This window comes from Elephas maximus, chromosome 6, assembly GCF_024166365.1.
Source record: "Elephas maximus indicus isolate mEleMax1 chromosome 6, mEleMax1 primary haplotype, whole genome shotgun sequence".
Classification (NCBI taxonomy): Eukaryota; Metazoa; Chordata; class Mammalia; order Proboscidea; family Elephantidae; genus Elephas; species Elephas maximus.
Window position 1 is genome coordinate 55,428,662 of NC_064824.1, and position 19,189 is coordinate 55,447,850.

Sequence of the window (19,189 nt, forward strand, 5' to 3'; positions counted from 1 at the left end):
GGCCTAGCAATCTACTTCCAAAAATATAGTGTTAGAAGATGAGGCCCCCAGGTTGGAAGACAACAATGGCTTCAAGCATGCCAACAATCATGAAGACGGCACAGGATTGGGCAACATTTCATTATGTTGTACGTAGGATTGCCATGGGTTGAAGCTGATTGGCCAGCACCTAACAATGACAATAATAATTACAATTAACTTTTGCCAGATGAAGTATTTTGGTGGGTTTCCACAGAAATATGAATTACATGGAAGACTAGAGAGTCCAGCAGTTGCATTTACATCACAGGGAGAACAAAATAAAGTACATGTGCTGGGGATATTGTTGTGTTTGGCTCATATTTCTTTATAGAATATAAACCTATTCATTTCAGTAATCATGTTTCTTGCTGTTGTAGTTGCTGTGGTCTGTGTGACACTTCTTGATAGACTTGAATGTGACCAGATCAACTTGCCCCATGAGGTTCTGGTAGAGTACCAGCAACGACCTCAGCTCCTGATCTCCAACTTCATCAAACAAAGGCTTGGAATCTGTAGGACACCCCTCCCCTCCCCTGTAAGTCTGTAGTTCGAGTTATAAAGTTGAAGTCATATATTATTTGTGGCATTTTCATATGTTCTCATCCATATACTAAAATCATAATGGAGTGATTTTATGAAATCCCTTTTTCTTGAAAAGATGAATTTATTGTAGCAGGTTTCAAATTCACGTTAAATTAAATTCAAATTTTGAGAACAAGTTAACTAAATCAGCTTAATAATTAAATTTAAAAAAAACCCTGGATGGTGACATTTGGAGTTTCATATGCAGCATTAATTAAGCTCACATTAAAATAGACCAGCCATTTGTAGATACTGTTACCAGTCACTCTGTTTCTAAAACCAATCCAGAAATTCATGTTAGAACGTTGTCAGGCACTTCTAGGTGTTGGACAAGTGACAGAAATTGATCACCCACATTCAAAATATTTACAGAAAAAATGTCAGGGTAATGCAGATCTATATGGAAAAGTTCCCCTTCGAGAAATGTGACCAGACTTCTTTTTTCCCCTGCACGATTTCAGGGCACCTCAGAACAGATTAGAGACTTATGTATTTGCCTATGTTTGTGATTTTATCACAGAACAGACCCACTCTGGATTACATATTTATTTTCAAATGAAAACCATCAGTAATACAAAGAAAGATCCTCATGTTTCTTCAGAAATCACAAGCGACTAAATTGCCTTCTAGCAATTTTTTTTTTCTTTTAAGAAAATGTGGTTTGGAAGAGGCTGTGTTTTGTATTTTATATCGTTAATGTTTGAATTTAGACTTGAGTTCAATTTGTTAAAGTAGTCCTTTTGTGTGACCTTGTGGCAGGTCCTTGCCTGACCCTGCCTGCAACCCTACCAAATTTGACCACCTGGGAGACATGGATTATTTACAGGCTGCAATGTGCTCTCTATGAATTGATCAAGCCATGGAGTTTCTTCTAAAGCTGATACACAAAGGAGCTGGGAAGCGTGGTTGGGGAAATGATGGTTTGCAAACTTGTACAGTATGTAATTTCTGTATATATTTTATAGTTGTGGCTCATATAAAGTTTAATTCCAACCATGATGCTGATTATTTGGATCCTGGAACCATTTCCACATGGCACAGAAATGGAGACATAGAGCAAGATTCCCTGTTGGTGTTCAGCAGGTCCTAGGCTGGCTGAGTCTGAAATGATCTGCTCATGCCCAGGGAGGGTCTTCCTTTTAATCCACAATAAACAAGCCCCTGAGAGGTGCATCGGGTTGGGAACTTCATTTGGCAATAGAGATGCTTAGAGTGCAATTTTCAAGGTGTCCCAGTAATGGACCATCAGATACAAATATTAAAGCTAAAAGGAAGGTGGAATAGCCCCCCAGTCATTTTCTGGTGGGGTTTTCATTTTGTGTCATATTTTTTTATATCAAGTGGAAACCACTTCAGGGTGCCCTCTATAAGCCTTCAGTTTGAACTTTTATCTTGTCTGCTCCTGGAAAATCTCCTTTACTTTCCTTTTTACTGGAAGAAGGGGAAACTATGAAAGGGAAAAGAATACAATGTTTCCATTTAAACCCCCTCTTAACTCCTGACTCTGAATGTGTGTTTCCCACTGGTACTTCCTATCTCAGCAAATGGTACCAGCTACATAAGCCGGAAAACTGGTTGACAATTTTTCTCCTCCATTCCCTCATCCAGTCAATCACCAAGTGCTATTAATTGATTCTCCTATTTCTCAAAGCTGTCCACCTCTTTCTATTTCGTCTGTACCCAGCCTAGCCTGGGCCATCTTTCCTGCAGACAACTGCAGCAGCCTCATCCCTCACCTCCCTGCCTCCATTCTTAAAAATAGATTGGGTTATTTTCCTGCTTCCCAGGGGTTTACATTAGTTTTAGAATGAAGACCAAAGCACAGCCCAAGAGGAGTCCTTGCATTCATTATTAGGCCCAATTTGGGCTGTCCAGCCCATCTTCCCCCAATTCCTCCCCCCTCCATGTGTCTACCCTCCAGATACAACATCTTTGGGTTCTGAAGTTCCACTCACGGCCACCATTTGTAAAGGAGTGTAATGCATGAGAGTGCTCAGCCAAGAGGACACATGGGGCTGAAATCCAGCCTGCATCCTGTTCACCTAGCTGTGCACCCCAGCTTTGGGCCACATCTACTCAGAGAGGGGCCTTCTCCTGACTTATCCAGCTACGACATGTAGGATAGTGAGGGTTTTTAATGCTAATGTCTCTTCTCATTTCAGGACCTTTTGCAGTCCCTTCTCCCCCAAAGGCACCCCCCCCCCCATTTGTCTCTTCCTCATGCTTTAAATCTCAACTCAAAAGTCCCTTTCCCTGGAAAGGCTTTCTAGGTCTTCAAACCAGATCACTTCCAGCTTCCCACAGGGCCCTCTACTGTCGCAAATTATCAGGGACTATTGTTGTTTTTATTTTATTTTATTGTTGTTAGTTGCCATCAGTCAATTCCAACTCATGGCGATCCCATGTGCGCATAGTAGAAGGGACTATACTACGCCTAAACTGTAAGACTCATAAGGGCAGAGACAGTACCTGTTTACTTCTGTACCCCCAAGCATCTAAAGCATTGCATGGCACATACTAGATGCATAGCAAACCACCCCCTCCCCACAAAAGAAAAAACCCGTTGCTGCCAAGTCAATTCCGACTCAAACCATAGAACTGCCCTATAGGGTTTGTTTCCAAAGAGCAGCTGGTGGATTCCAACAGCCGACCTTTAGGCTAGCAGCCAAAGGCTTAACCACTGCACCACCAGGGCTCCTAAAACCAAAACCCAGTGCCATCAAGTTGATTTAGACTCACGGTGACCCTATAGGCAGAATAGAACTGCCCCACAGGGTTTCCAAGGAGCAGCTGGTAGATTTGAACTGCCGACCTTTAGGTTAGCAGCCAAGGTACTTAACCGCTAGGCCCCACAAGTGAGATTGCTATTGCTAAAGGAAGAATGAGTCCTCCTCATAGCATTTCCCTTATAAATTCTCACTAAAATGTCCCTTTCTTCTCACGACTCACTCTTGCCTTATTCAGTACCTTCTCAGCACAGCTCTCCCTGGCTGTCTCTCCCACTATATCTCACTTTGTGGGGAGGGAAGCTCCCTGTGCTGTCAGTGTACAGTGTGGTAACGTCTGGGACTTCTCGTTTTCTCATATAGCACACGAGAAAAGGTACATTCCCATGTATGCCTCCAAATTTGCATACAATTTCACGGATTCACACTTTCCTAAGTCTGGGTTATGACAAAGTGCTAGTGTCTTCTACTACAGCCACAGTTCCTGTGGGTGGCCCTTGCCATGTAGCTATCCACTCTTAGCTCTGGAAACTGCTCTTCTCTCCAACCCCCTCAGTCAGGGCTTGTAAGAGCTGTTCCCAGCTACGCCATCCCTTATTGGTTTGCTTCAGTCCTGCCTACTCCTTTGTAAACAACCCCTTTAGTAAGTTCTCTCTGTTACCCAGTTTAATTGTGCCATCTAGTTCCTGCAGGGACCAAGTAATACAGCCTCCAAAATACACTTAGGACCCAAAACCATTTTGAAAAACACCAACTTAAGAAACTGGAATCATTCTATATAAAGCTCTTGGTTAAATATTTTACTGAAAAACAGAAGTTAGTTGTTATTGTTTTCTTCTTAACTGGTAGAATATTTTTTAAAAGATAATCATCTATACAAGAATACAACATTAAAAAATTCTCACCAGGGCTTGTAGCTTGAGAAACACGGTGTTAGACTTATTTTCCTAGCTGGCTGCTGGGCGTCATGTGTAAGATAGAATTGAAAGCCTTAGTAAAAGACAGATAAATGGCCTCTATTGCTTGCCTTAGAGCTACATGTCCTGTCAGCCTGTCATGGAAGGAAATTAAAATTGTCTGACACATACTCAGTTTCTTCAAGCCACACTATTCCTCTACAGGGTCCTGGGTGCCTCTAGATGGCTATACTGTAAGTAGATGTTGTTGGGCATTTGATCTATAATCTTCATCTCTGGATTTAAGAGTTAAGCAAACCAATCTTTTAATTATTAGAATGTCTGTCTCCTTTAGAAAATGAATGTGCTATATATATATTTTTTCTTTCCCCAGTCTTCCAGGAAGTCCTCTACCTTCTAAGAACCTGAAAATAATAGCCATTGTTTTAGCAATCTAATGTCTTCTAAGACGAATAACTGAAAAATCTTATATAATTTGCCAATCTGCTTCATTATTCACTCCTTAGTGACTTTCTCATTTCTAATTTGTCTTTCTACTCCTCCCAAACAAGAGTCACTCAGTCTAGAATCAATTTAACATTTATTTTTTGAAAAACTGAGCATAACAATTTTCACTTGAGAACAAAAGGCTACCACTAAAACCACTTTTTTTCTGAAACCTTAAATATGATTTTAATATTATTTTTTATAAGTATAAAGTAATTTAAAAATCCATCAGGCAAACAACCTAGAAACCAATTCATAGATTTTATAGATGATTGGTCTAGAATTACCATACCCAAAGATAGCAATTTAGGGTTGTGTCTATTTTTTCTAAATTTCTTAGAAAAGTCTGTTAGTCTTCTACAGTAGCTTAATCACTAGAATTATGAAATACTGTGGACCTACCAGGGTTACAGAAACTATCTGGGTAATCTGATTTTGTCTCACCCCCTATTATAATGAAATAAGAGATTTTTAAAATATGGATCCTTCTCATTATTTCCATATCACTTTATTTTTTCCATCTGAGTTTAGGGTCCTTTGCATATACATTTTCTTACAATATTACAATCAACAAAAACCAATGATAAGGGAAAGCAAAATGTCACCCAAATTCCATTTCCAAAACTAAAAACCAAACCCACTGCCGTTGAATTGATTCCAACTCATAGCAACCCCACAGGACAGAGTAGAACTGCCCCATAGAGTTTCCAAGCTGTAAATCTTTGCAGAAGCAGGTTACCACATCTTTCGCTCACAGAGTGACTGGTGGGTTTGAATTGCCAACCTTTTGGTTAGCAACCGAACACTTTAACCACTGCGCCACCAGGGCTCCTAAATCCCACTTACTACAGGCAAATGATTAGCAGCCAGTGAGCTACTCAGATCTGTCTCTTGGACTTCGTGGTCTTACCTTCGGTGCTTTTTCCTTTCTTTCCACTGGAGCCCCAGAGGTCTCACTTGTTATAGAGCTGCTTCCACGGTTGGTTTAAGGTTGCAACACAACAGGCTCACTCCAAATAAACAAGCAAATAACAGAACAAATATTTTTATAAACAGCCTATTTTGTACAAGTCACAGTTCTAGGGGTTGTGGGAAAGTAAGGTACATTCCCTTCCCTTAAGCAATTTACAAGCTAATAGGATTGAGGCACTAAAACAAATGTATGAATAACAGTAATTCAAAGAATAATTTCATGGACTCCCAAAGCGAGGTAGAAATGAAAGTATTTTGAGGAGTCAACAAAGTGAGTGATCATATGTAGCTGGAAAGGTTTGAAAGGGTTTTTTGTAAAGGCGGATTTCAAGCTCAGCTTTATTTATGGGATAATTTTGATAGAGACACTGGGGAGGGTGTTGCCATCAAAGGGAAAAACATGAAACAAGACAAAGGGAGAAAATAAAGGACATATGATTAGAATTGTGAGTCCTGCTTGGCTAGATCTGGAAAGGTAAATTGGGATTCTATTATGTGGGATCTTAAAAGTCAGGTTAAAGAGTTTGACTCTTATTGGCTAGGTGATAAGAAGACCCTGAAGGCCCTCGTTGACAAGGATCAGTCAGAAGTCTGTTTGGGGGGGGGGGTGTATTAGTTTCCTTAGGGATGCCATAGCAAAGTACCACAAAATGAATGTCTTAAAACAACAGAAATGCTGTATGATCTAGCAATTCCGCTGCTAGGAATATACCCTAGGGACTTGAAAGCAGTGACACAAACAGACATATGTGCACCAGTGTTCATTGCAGCATCCTTCACAATAACCAAGAGGTGGAAACTACCTAAATGCCCAACAGTGGATGAGTGGATAAACAAAAATGTGGAACACACATAGAATGGAATACTACTCAGCCAGAAAGAGAAATGAAGTTTTGATACATGCTTACAACATGGATGGAACTTGAAGACATTATGTGGAGTGAAGTAAGTCAATCACAAAAGGACAAATATTGTATGACCTCACTTATATAAAAAGAGAAGAACAGGCAAATGTATAGAGACCAAAGTTTATTAGTGGTTACCAGGGGCAGGAGGGAGGTGATTATTACACATGGAACATAGAGTTTCAGTTTACAATGATGGGAAAGTCACATTGATTAAGGGTAGGAGTTGCACAGCCAATTAATGTAATTGATGAAAATAAGTGGTACACCTGTAAAAAGCTGAACTGGCAAATGTTGTGTGATAGATATATTTATAACAACAGTAACGAAAAAGAATACCTGCTAATGCTGCTTATGTACAATCAAACACCTCATTGGATTTGGTTTCTTGGTTTGGAAGTTTAGGGTCATGTTAATTGGTCTAATAATGCTTTTAGTGCTTCTGTTCTACCTCTTAGTTTGTTGCCCAGGATCTTAAAAGTTGCAAGCCGCCATCCAAGATACATTTGGCCACTATTCACTTGGAATAACAAAGAAAGAGAGTCAGGAATAGGAGGAGGAAACGGAATGTACGGCTAATTGCCACCGTGATCAACTGTCTTGCCTCCTTTGCCATGAGACCAGAAGAGCTGAATGGTGCCAAGCTACCACTGCCGAGTGTTTTGATCAAAGATTTTATGGAAGAATCCAGGTTAAAAAAGGGGAAAATGCAGAACAGAATTTCAAATTCTTATAGAATCCAGACTTTCTGGACCATTGAGGCTCAATGAACCCCTGATACTATTACCCTGAGATAATCTTTAAACCTTATACCAAAAATACCCTCTGAAGTCTCCTTAAAACCAAACACTAGTTTAACTCAACTAGTAAAGAATGTCTACTTTGAGCATTGTGCTCTTTTAAGATCTATCTATATGGGATCTATAGGGTCAAATACGAGTGGGAATCAACAGGTTTTGTTTTCTTTTGGTGTTATATGGAATCAAATGTGACAACAGCAACTTAAAACATTAGATAGGAACCTGAGGTGGCAGTGAGTTTATTTTAAAGTGGAGGAACAATTTGGAGAAGTGTGAAAATGGCTGCACAACTTGAACAATGTAATTTAACATCACTGAATTGTACATGTAGGAATTGTTGAATTGGTGTGTGTTTTGCTGTGTATATTCTCAACAACAATAACAACAAAAGGACAGAAATGTATTGTCTCACAGTTCTGGAGACTAAAAGCCTGAATTCAGAATGTCAGCAGGGCCATGCTCTCTCTGAAGGCTCTAGGGGAAAATCATTTCTTATCTCTCCCAGCTCTGTTACCCAGTTATAGCTTGCAACTGCAGCATAACTCCATCTCTGCCTCCATTTTCGCATGGCTGTCTCCCCTCTGTGTCTTCTCTGGGTCTCTTCTTTATAAGGAGACCACTCAGATTGGATTAGGATCCACCCCTACTCCAGCAGGACATCATGTTAGCTGAAAACATCATCAAAGACCCTATTTCCAAACAAGGCCCCATTCACAGGTACCAATGGGGTAGGACTTCAACATATCTTCTTGGAGGACACAATTCAGTCCATAACAGTGGGTAAGTGGGAAGAGGTGGAAATAAGGCTAAGATAAAGACCAGTAACAAGAAACTAGGTCTGGGTGTGGATGACCAAGACTTGACCAGCTACCTTTCACAATGTCCCAACGTTGGGGGAGGAACAGAGATGGATTAAAGATAGCTGAGGCCAAAGGTATCATTTTATTATACTAGTTAGCTTCCGTACTTGTGAAGGTCAGTGCCTTCAAAATTTCACCTAGTAAGTTAAGCAGCTTGCATATTTCAGAATAAAAACTTCTTTTTCATTGGAAGATGATGTGTTTCCAAAGCCTTTCTTTCATTAAAAGGCTAAGGAGAGTTCAAACATGACAGGGCCAAGCAGTATCTGTGGGAAAGAATGGCATTTAAAGGGCTGATGAGTGAGGGAGGGATGTTAGCGATGATCTCAGTATCTATGCAGATAAAATGTTTTATGGGTTTGTGGGTAATAAAAAATCAGCTTTCCCAGAAAGGATATAAGCATAAAATTCAATACGATAAAAAGTAAAGGCTTCAATGAGGTCGGCTTTGTAGTTTTTATAAAACTAAATTATAATTTATTAATTTATAGAGAGAAATTTCATGCTATGTGGCCTGATATACTTACGCCTGCTGGTTGACATTTCTACATGGGCTTCTTTGTTCTACAGGAGAAGTTAAATGGCTCTATTAAGATTGCTTGGCGAGAAAGCAAAGCAAAGGGGATGAGATGGTAATGGCTACCAGCATGGTGCCTGTTTAGCCTAATGTTCTCATCTCTAATACGGGAATGTATTTGCCAAGGAGGCCTGAATTTTCATAGCAGTCAGTTGGCACACTGTATCTCAAGATAGTGTAGCAGACCAAAGGTATTTTTCAAAGTACAGCTCATCAGAGTCAGGAATGCAGTGAGAAAATGTGACTAACACATCAATAGCTATCAGAAAGAATGATTAAACTTAAAATACTCGCTAGACGAAGAGAAACGACACCAGGGAATATTTCTCCAGGATCAAAGTTTGCTCTGGTAAAATGAAATTTTCCGGCAACAACCCAGTATGCATTGCCCTTTGTGTAAATGCTTTGGTGTCTCTATGGCAGTAGAAGACCAATGAATAAGGTTATTTATCTTTTCAGGTTTTCACAGCACATATGGAACTCCGTAGAGTCAGAAGACGGTACCAGAGGAGGAAAGAAACAGATAGAAAGTAAAGGAAGATAATAAGAAAAAAGTCAAAGGAAATATTGAAAGGGAAGGGAGCCTGGTGAGTAAACAAGGCAGTTGTGAAATAAGATTATGAGAAGGAAGATGTTTACTGGGAGTTCTGCAAGGTGGAAGCTAACATACCCCCAAAGCGTTGTAAAGATCTAGAAAAGCTGCTTCAAATATTTTTTTGAAGGGAAACAAAACCAAAACATGCTAGAAAAAAAGAGAAGAAAATTAAAGCCAGAATGGTGACCTGAGCTGCTACCTGATTATCTAGAGGCTTGGATTTAAAGCTCACGTAGACAATAGGTTCATGCCAGGTGAGGTAGGATGTTGGAACTAAAATCCAACAGAAAATAATCTGCCTACCTACACAGGAGACCCTGCTGGTTGTTTCACTTCACAGAGAATGGTTTACACAGGATCTGAGACTCTTATGTCCCTGACATCTGGCTTATATGCCAATAAAATATTAGGCTTTAAAAATCATTATTATAAAAGTAATACAAGCTGATGGTAAACATTAAAACAATATACAACACATTGCTGTTGAGTCAATTCCAACTCATGAAAACCTCATGTGTTTACAGAGTAGAACTACTCCATATGGTTTTCTTGGCTGTAATCTTTATGAGTAGATTGTCAGGTCTTTCTTCTGCGGCAGCACCACTGGGCAAGTTTGAACTGCTACCCTTTCCATTAGTAGCAGAGAACAAACAGTTTGTGCCACCTAGGAATCTCTACTCCACCACAACCTCTCATTCCAATTTTCCAGAAGTAACAATTGCTAGCAAGTTCTTACATACCCTTCTCTTTTTACATAAATGTTCATTCTATTTTTACAAAAATAGGATCATTCTATATCCACTTTTCTGTTGTTGCTCCTACCCCACCCCTACCTGAGGAGTGTACCTTGGCCCTGTTTTCATATTAGCCCATGTAATTCTTATAGTCTTTTTCTTTCTTTGTTTTAACAGCTTTGTTGAGATATAATTCACACATCATACAACTCACCCATTTAAAATACACAATTCCATGGTTTTTAGTATATTCACAGAGTTGTGCAACCATCATCATCACAGCTCTCATTTTTCTTAATGGTTGCAGAGACTTTGTGTTATGTCCTGCCATAATTTTAGTAAATATTTTTTCAGTTGAATTAAACCATTGATTTGGACTAAGAGGAAAAAATGTAAATTGTCTAGAAACCTAAAAATAAACTGTGGGACTTCCACTGATCTTTTAAGCTAATTTTAAGTGACTACGCTATATTATTAGTGTAACAATGTGGATGAGAAAACACTCTTCACATTATCTTAATCTTTTATTTCTAGATGTTGTCGTTGTTAGGTACCATCGAATCAGTTCCAACTCATAGTGACACTATGTATAACAGAATGAAACACTGCCTGGTCCTGTGCCATCCCCAAAATTGTTGTTATGATTGAGCGCATTGTTGTAGCCACTGTGTCAATCCATCTCCTCGAGGGTCTTCCTCTTTTTCACTGATCCTCTACTTTACCAAGCATGACGTCCTTCTCCAGGGACTAGTCCCTCCTAATAAAGTGTCCAAAGTATGTGAGGTGAAGTCTTGCCATCCTCGCTTCTAAGGAGAATTCTGGTTGTATTTCTTCTAAGACAGATTTGTTTGTTCCTCTGGCAGTCCCTGGTATATTCAGTATTCTTCACCAATACCATAATTCAAAGACATCGAGTCTTTTTGGTCTTCATTATTCATTGAGGAGACTGAAAATATCATGAACATGAGGTGATTGAAAATACCATGGCTTGGGTCAGGTGCACCTTAGTCCTTAAAGTGACATCTTTGCTTTTTAACACTTTACAGAGGTCTTTTGTAGCAGATTTGCTCAATACAATATGTAAGCTTAAAATAAATTTACAATTAAACTTGTATTTATAAATTTATAAGTAAGCTTAAAAATAAATATTATTTTTAATAATCTTTTCACGCTGTTAGATTATTTTAATAGAAACAGCATTTTTGAGCATTTTGTTTTAAATACAGTGCGAAGGTAATCATTTCAGATTAATACAATATTTATAAAATGTGTAAAGAAAAGTAAGCAAATTATTTTTGAAATTGTTTATAAATATTAAGAGTTTTCAGCATATGTGGTGCTAAATAATATTGACATGTCTGGGAAAAATTGCCAAATAGAAAGAAAATAATGCAACTACTCTTTCCCCACACTCACTTCCCCATGTATAATAAATTTTCTGAGGAAAAATGATAGTTGATGAAATTAGTGAGGCCTACAGTGACATTAGTCAGATTAGACAGTGAAAAATTTAAGACTCAAATACTAATTTGAGTATTTCAAAGGTAAGAAAGAGAAAGACAGGAATTACTGTAGAGGATGGAAGTTGTCTTCCTGGAGATTTTAAAAATATAGTAAAAATGGGATGGATGGGATGCCACATTCCACCCTAAGGGTAGAGAAGTGCAATTTGTGGATTTTTTTATTATCATATTCTAGTCCTGTATTGAGTCTCAAAGTGAAATATTCACTGTCCCTAAATGCTCAGTGTGTAAGTTCCTGAAAACTTTCCCCCTCAGGCTGTGGGAACCATGGTCCAGGAAACATCTAGCTGAATTGGCATAACATAATTTATAAAGAAAATATTCTACATCCTACTTTGGTGAGCAGCGTCTGGGGTCTTAAAAGCTTGTGAGCGGCCATCGAAGATACTCCACTGGTCTCGTCCCTTCTGGAGCAAGGGAGAATGAAGAAAACCAAAGACACAAGGGAAAGATTAGTCCAAAGGACTAATGGACCACAAACTACCACAGTCTCCACCAGACTGAGTCCAGCACAACTAGATGGTTCCCAGCTACCACCACCAACTGCTCTGACAGGGATCACAATAAAGGGCGCCGAACAGAGCTGGAGAAAAATGTAGTACAAAATTCTAACTCACACACACACAAAAAAAAGACCAGACTTACTGGTCTGACAAGAGATTGGAGAAACCCCAAGAATATGGCCCCCTGACACCTTTACAGCTCAGTAATGAAATCATACCTGAGGTTCACTCTTCAGCCAAAGATTAGACAGGCCCATAAATCAAAATGAGACTAAATGGGCACGCCAGCCCAGGAGCAAGGACTAGAAGGCAGGAAGGGACAGGAAAGCTGGTAATGGGGAAGCCAAGGTTGAGAAGGGGAGAGTGTTGACATGTTATGGGGTTGGCAACCAATGTCATAGAACAATATGTATATTAATTGTTTAATGAGAAACTAGTTTGCTCTGAAAGTACAATAGAATTTTTTTTAAAAGAAACAAAAAATACTTTCCCTCTCAGGGCCTCTCCAGTTAGCAATGCTGGGCAGTAACCCATCAAGTGTTCGTCCTCAGATGCATCGTACAAATACAATCATTTTTCCAAAACAAATAAATCAGATGTCAGAACCAGCTAGGGCTCCCAGATTTTGCTTCTCCTTAGATTAAACTTCATCCTTTCTGAGATTTGACTGAGGTTTTGAAAAGTCTCTCCTCATGACTTTTCTAGGCAAAGTCCTAAGCTTAAAATATGTCCATTTTTCCCAAGTTTCCCTAAAAAAATCTTTAAAAATGGCTTCATTTTTTTTAGCTTTCTGTCCTGGACTTAAAATCTAGCACAGTTACAGAGATGATGGAGCTACTTTAATAAGAGCATAATAGAACTCAGAGAAATGCCGGTACCATAAAATATATATATATGCCAGAGGAAACCCTGGTGGTGCAGCAGTTAAGTGCTACAGCTGCTAACCAAGAGGTCAGCAGTTCAAATCCGCCAGGCACTCCTTGGAAACTCTGTGAGGGGCAGTTCTACTCTGTCCTATAGGGTGCCTTTGAGTCAGAAACAACTCGATGGCAGTGGGTATATATGCCAGATGTAGGAAACCCCACTCCATGGTTTTTGGAATTCCTATTTAGGAGTTTTCTTTATGGAAAAATGGGTAGAGTTCTTTGAAGGGAAAGAAAGTTATTGTCTAGTTGGCCATTCCACAGGGTGAAAATGATTGCTGTGAAAACAGTACTCACCAGTTAAGGTGCTGTTCAAAAGAAACTGAAATGGTTTTTTTCCTCCTATTTTCAGAAGAAAGTGGAAATGAGAGTTGAGAGGCCAGTGTGAAGAGATGGAAGGATTATCTGTAGAGGGCACTAGATTGTGGCTGGTGCATTAGAAGAACTGAAAAATGAGCAGTGTATCACTGTATCTGTAGTAGCTAACGATTAAACCCACTCAAGCTAGTTTGCATAGGAAAGCAATTTATTAAAGGGTATTAGGTAGCTCCTTGAATTCCTAGGAGAGCCAGAGAGTCAGTACTTAAGACTATATAACCAAGGAGCATCCTCAACCCTCATCTGAAGAAACTGCTCCACTGAAGGCCCATTGCAGTTCTGCTAGTTCCGCGCAAATTTGCTTGCACCACCTACTCTGAGTATTCTGAGTACTAGATGTTATAGTCTATGCAACTGTTGGCCCCCAAGGCCGAAAGCCTCTACTGACTCCCCTGAAGGAAAATGGACTCTTGCTTTTTCACATAGCTGTCTTATAAACTGAATTCTCATATGGGTGCATCTGAGTGGTACAGAATAGATCACAAGAGACGGGGAAAATTGAGTCTCTAGCTTCTACTCTGGGAGATAGGGTGCATAATGTGAAACATTCTCCAAATTTGGGAATGGTGTGGTTGGGCAGCCACAAAGCATGACTACTACCCTCTATCAGCAGTGGTTCCATTGTAGAAGCTAGGAAGCCAATAGATCTGGACAGATTAGATGTTAGGAGTGAAAGGAGGGCATCATGAATGAATCCCACATGTCAGCTTTGCATAACGTGGTGGATAGTGATGAGAGGGAGTAAAACCCAAAATACACAAAGAAGGTCTTTGATAGAGGGAGAGTTGTTCCAGCTGTTAGAGGAAGGAAAAAGTGAATGCAGACTTAAGCATATTTGTAGATTTGGTGGTGGGCTAATGATGGAATTCCTACCAGACAGATTATATCCTTTCCATTTAGTTCTAGACAAGGCCATCATCCTCAAAGATGTGAACCTGAATCAGTCTCTGACATTATTAGGCCTTAGGTTGAGGGTAGTAATTTTTTTTTTTTACCATTACCCACAGTATGAAATACATTTTCAACCCCGGAGGTCATTGTCCCCAGACTCATTGTTAGCCCAAGACTGGAACCATTCACAAAGCCAATTCTTCAGACAGGGATTGGACTGGATTGCAAGATAGATAACGATACTGGTGAAGAGTGAGCTTCGCTCAAGTAGACTCATGAGACTATGTGGGCAACTCCTTTCTAGAGGCGAGATGAGAAGGAAGAGCAGGACAGGAACTGGTTGAATGGACATGGGGAATATAGGGTGGAGAGGAGGAGTGTGCTGTCTCATTAGGGGGAGAGCAGCTAGGAGTACATAGCAAGGTGTGTATAACTTTTTGTATGGAAGACTGACTTGATTTGCAAACTTTCACTTAATGCACAATAAATTAATTAATTAAAAAAAAGGAATACATTTTTCACTGTGACCCGCTATACACACATATATGGATAACTGAAACTAATCAAATTTCACAGCACAGTTCTTATTCCTATTAGGTCTTCCTTCTTTCCTTCCATCTTCCTTCCTCCTTTTCTCCCTTCATTTTTTTTTTTTTTAAGCCTGCCAGGCAAGTAAATAAACTGGCAAGAGCCAAAGTGAAGCAGAGCACAAGAGTTGGGATGGAGGAAAGTAAGGGAGATCCTATCCTTATTTCGGAAAACCTGGTGGCGTAGTGGTTAAGTGCTATGGCTCTAACCAAAGGGTCGGCAGTTCAAATCCGCCAGGCGCTCCTTGGAAACTCGATGGGGCAGCTCTACTCTGTCCTATAGGGTTGCTATGAGTCGGAATCGACTTGGCGGCACTGGGTTTGGTTTTGGTTTGGTATCCTTATGTCAGGGTGAAGATGACTCCAAAGCAGGAACTAGCTTTCCTATCTCAGATATTCATATAAATTAGGGATATTAAATCCTAAACTGGCTAAAAGATTATTTCTATATATATATTAAGAAATTTTGTAACAACTTGCTTTCTTAATGTTTTTTCTTTTATTGGGAATTCATAATACTGACACGAGTATATAAAATTCTTATGTGCACTTTAAGAAATTATTAGAAACATCCTACAACTGCTCCTCTGGTTAAGCAATAAAACATTTCCCATAACTTGGAAGGACCCCCACCCCCAACAATCTGCCTCCCTATCCCCTAGAAGTAACCATTCCTTTGATTTCAGTATTAACCATTTTCTTGTTTTTCTCTATCGTTTTACCACCTATATATGTATCCCTAAACAACATAGGTTAGGTTTGTCTGTTTTTGTACTTTGAACAAATGAAGTCACATGCCGTATGTGTATGCTTTTGCATTTGATTCCTTTTACCAAACATTATGTACATTTTTTTCATTTTCAATGCCATGTGTAATTCCAATATATAAATATACCACAATTTTTAGATTCATCCTACTGTTAATGAACATTTGGCTTGTTTTCATTTGGTAATCACAGTTTATGTTTTCTTATACACATATTGGAGCCCTGGTGGCACAGAGGTTAAGTGCTAACCAAAAGGTTGGCAGTTTGAATCCACCAGCTGCTCCTATGGGGAAGTGCTAGGAGTAGAATTGTTGAATCAAAGGCTATGAACATCTCAATGTTACCAGATAAGACTAAACTTTTCCAATTTACAGTCCCACCAGCACTATGTGTTTCCCATCATTCTCTATCACTACTCGGTATTGTTGGATTTCTTAATTGTTGTCAATCTGATGGGTGTGTATTGGTATTTCATTGAAGTTTTAATTTGGTATTTCTACCTTTTCTTATGTATATTTGCTATTTGGATCTTAGATTTCCTTATTTTATTTAACTTAAAAATGCTGGTTAGGACTCACTAAACTGATTTAACGACCCACAGTTTAAAAAACAACTGGTCTAGGGCATATTATTTTACCTTTATGAATCTATTTCCTTATCTCTAAAATGGGGATGACAATTTCATAAGGTTATTACGATAGTTGTGCTAGTCTGATAATGCCGCCCACCCCCCCCCCCAAAAAAGGTATGTCCACATCCTAATCCCTAGAACCAGTGAATGTTACCCTTTTTGGGGGGGGAGAAGGGGGGGAATTCTAGCAGATGTACCCAATTTAAGAACCTTTAGATGAGATGACTCTGGATTTAAGTCCCATGAAAGTGTCCTTTTAAGAGGCACACAGAGAAGAGGACATGCAGAGAAGAGAAAGTGAGGTGAAGGTGGAGGAAGCAATTAGAATATGTGGCTACAAATCAAGGAATGCCAAGGATGACTGGCAGCGACCAGAAGCCAGGAGAGTGGTATATAACAGATTCTTTCCCAGAGCCCTGGAGGGAGCGTGGCCTGGCCGACACCATGATTTCCAGACTTGTGGTCTCCATAATTGTGAGAAAATAAACTTCTGTTGTTTTAAACTACTTAGTTTATGTAATTTGTTACAGTAGCCAAAAGAAACTAACAGGATGGTCAAATAAGATATTATACATGAAGCACATATATGGTGCCAAGCACACAGTATTGTGCTCAATGAATGATGACTACTGTTAAAATTCTTAAAGAAAAGAAAATAAGGCCTGAAGCTAAGCACTGGCAACAGCTGGGCTGCTGCCCAAATCTCAACTGATGTTTTCATCATTAACTACAACATATCAACTCACTACTGTTCTGTAAACAGTGGAGCTGCCTCCCACTGTGCTACCACCAGCTACTAGTCTGTGACTGCTGGGGAGGCCCAACAGGGACAATCAGCTGGAATTTGAGTGAGTAACCCTGCACATCAGCATGTATGCTCATGCTGAGAAGGACCTATGGATTCTGAGAAACATCAGTGCCTTGCCACTTAGAGAGAACATGCTCTGACACAGAAGGGCTTTCATGGGCTTATTGTCTGAGATTTCACATCAAGAAAATTGAGGGTCCATGAGGAGACAATGTGAGCCTGGGGGACACCCCCGACGTAGATATCAATGCTCATTAGTCCCTTACTTGTCAAAGACTCCTTTCTCTTCTTATTATGAGATGTTACAATGATGAAAAAGCCGCACTGAAAGGGTATTATAATAAATTTTGTAATATTGAAAACGTTTTGTCCACAGAATCTTTTGAAAAGGTTCATTCTTGAAGGGCTGGGCTTATTGTATTGCTTATTCTCATGATGTTGGGGACATCATGAAGCCAAAGACTCTACCAGTTGGCCTGGTCTTTGTTTTTTCTATATTATTCCCATAACTGCACAACTCTGGGCTGGAGGTGGATGGGGAATGGCAGGGAGCAGCAATAGAGAGGAAAAGGGGTGGAGTCCTCTTACCAGTAATAATGACAATTTTCAACAACACTGACTTGCTATTCTAATTACATATCTACTTTCTAGAAGTAGTCATAAATTTATGCCTGATTTTTAGTTGAAATGTTCCTTTTCTGTAAAATCATCTAGATATTCAGTAGGTAATTTGGAACTTTCGGCAGCATTCTAAATATTGTAAACTTTTAAATAGTCCTCCCAAACAACCATATGAATACATTTTTTTTTCAAGCCAAAACAGATATTCCCATGCTTGAAATACAATTTCTAATTTATTCTTAAGGGCTAATTTGCACAATGAAATTGTTTGGTTTGCAGTAAACATGGTATACCAAATTGGTTTCTAAATTTAGAGAAAGGTTGAGTCTCGTCTTATAGCAATCAAGAAATAATAGAAGTATTAATGATAATGAAGCTCCCATAATTAAAAAGTCAAATTCTGAAATAACAAGCAGAAATGAGGGTTAGCAGGTAGCTGCTACATAATTTATAGTTTTTGCAAACGGTCATTTTGAGCTCTTTTATGGGATAACACAACCTCCAACACGCAATTTGCTAAATGACTGTATATGTACCATAGGTACAACAATTGTTTCCTAATATTGGGGGATTTAATAGCATTGAACATAATTTCAATATATAGAAAATAGAGCCTAAAATTCTAAGAATCATAAAACAAAGGCAACGTTGTTTTAACAGATGCTACGATTTCTATGGCAACCCTGGTGGCAGAGTGCTTAAGAGCTACAACTGCTAACCAAAAGGCTGGCAGTTCAAATCTACCAGGCACTTCTTGGAAACCCTATGGGGCAGTTCTACTCTGTCCTATAGGGTCACTATGCGTCAGAATCAACTCGACAGCAATGGGTTTGGTTTTTTTTAATGATTTCCTTGTCTAATATTTTTTTTAAATTTAGAAAATAGAAATTATTGTTATACATATAAATGTATTCAAGGAAAAATCTTATTTAAATAGAATAGGATTTGAAGATGAACTCTAGATCTTGAATACAGTAGATTCCATGTCCTTCCTTGGAGGCTTTTGAGGACAAATCTTTGGTAACATCTCTTTGGCATAAAGCGTTTTATGAAGTCCGGCTTCTCGAAGTGCTAATTCAAAGCGAAGTCTAGGGTCAGAAATTATCTGTAGAAATAAAATACAATGTCAATAAATAGAAATCCACTGAACTAAATTTATCATTTAGTTCTGTATTTCCTCAAGCTGCATGATTTTTTTTTTTTTTGCTGATAGATGACTAGATGACAATAACCTTTGTGTATAGAGATGATTATATCCCTGCCATTTCTACACAAAATGTGCAAAACTTTTTGACATTTAACATTTTTCAGTACTTCAGTGGTTTCCAATATAGAATGTATAGAGAACTGTATATTTGATTAGTCAAAATACAACAGACTAA

At 39.0% G+C, this 19,189-nt stretch overlaps 2 protein-coding genes across 6 annotated transcripts in view; one reads left to right on the plus strand and one right to left on the minus strand.

Moving 5' to 3' along the window:
- UPP2 (uridine phosphorylase 2) overlaps nt 1–1,693 on the plus strand; it is a 33,467-nt gene extending 31,774 nt beyond the window's left edge. Inside the window, 2 exon segments of the mRNA XM_049888755.1 lie at nt 399–533; nt 1,569–1,693. Coding sequence (XP_049744712.1) covers nt 399–533; nt 1,569–1,693 — 260 coding nt within the window.
- Nucleotides 1,694–18,260: 16,567 nt separating this feature from the next.
- CCDC148 (coiled-coil domain containing 148) overlaps nt 18,261–19,189 on the minus strand; it is a 263,194-nt gene continuing 262,265 nt past the window's right edge. For 3 of the 5 annotated variants that reach the window (XM_049888810.1, XM_049888808.1, XM_049888812.1), the window contains one exon: nt 18,261–18,912. In XM_049888810.1, the coding sequence (XP_049744767.1) occupies nt 18,766–18,912 (147 nt within the window). In that variant the 3' untranslated portion in view covers nt 18,261–18,765. The remainder of the gene's footprint in view (nt 18,913–19,189) is intronic. The other 2 variants (XM_049888811.1, XM_049888814.1) reach the window with 2 other exon arrangements.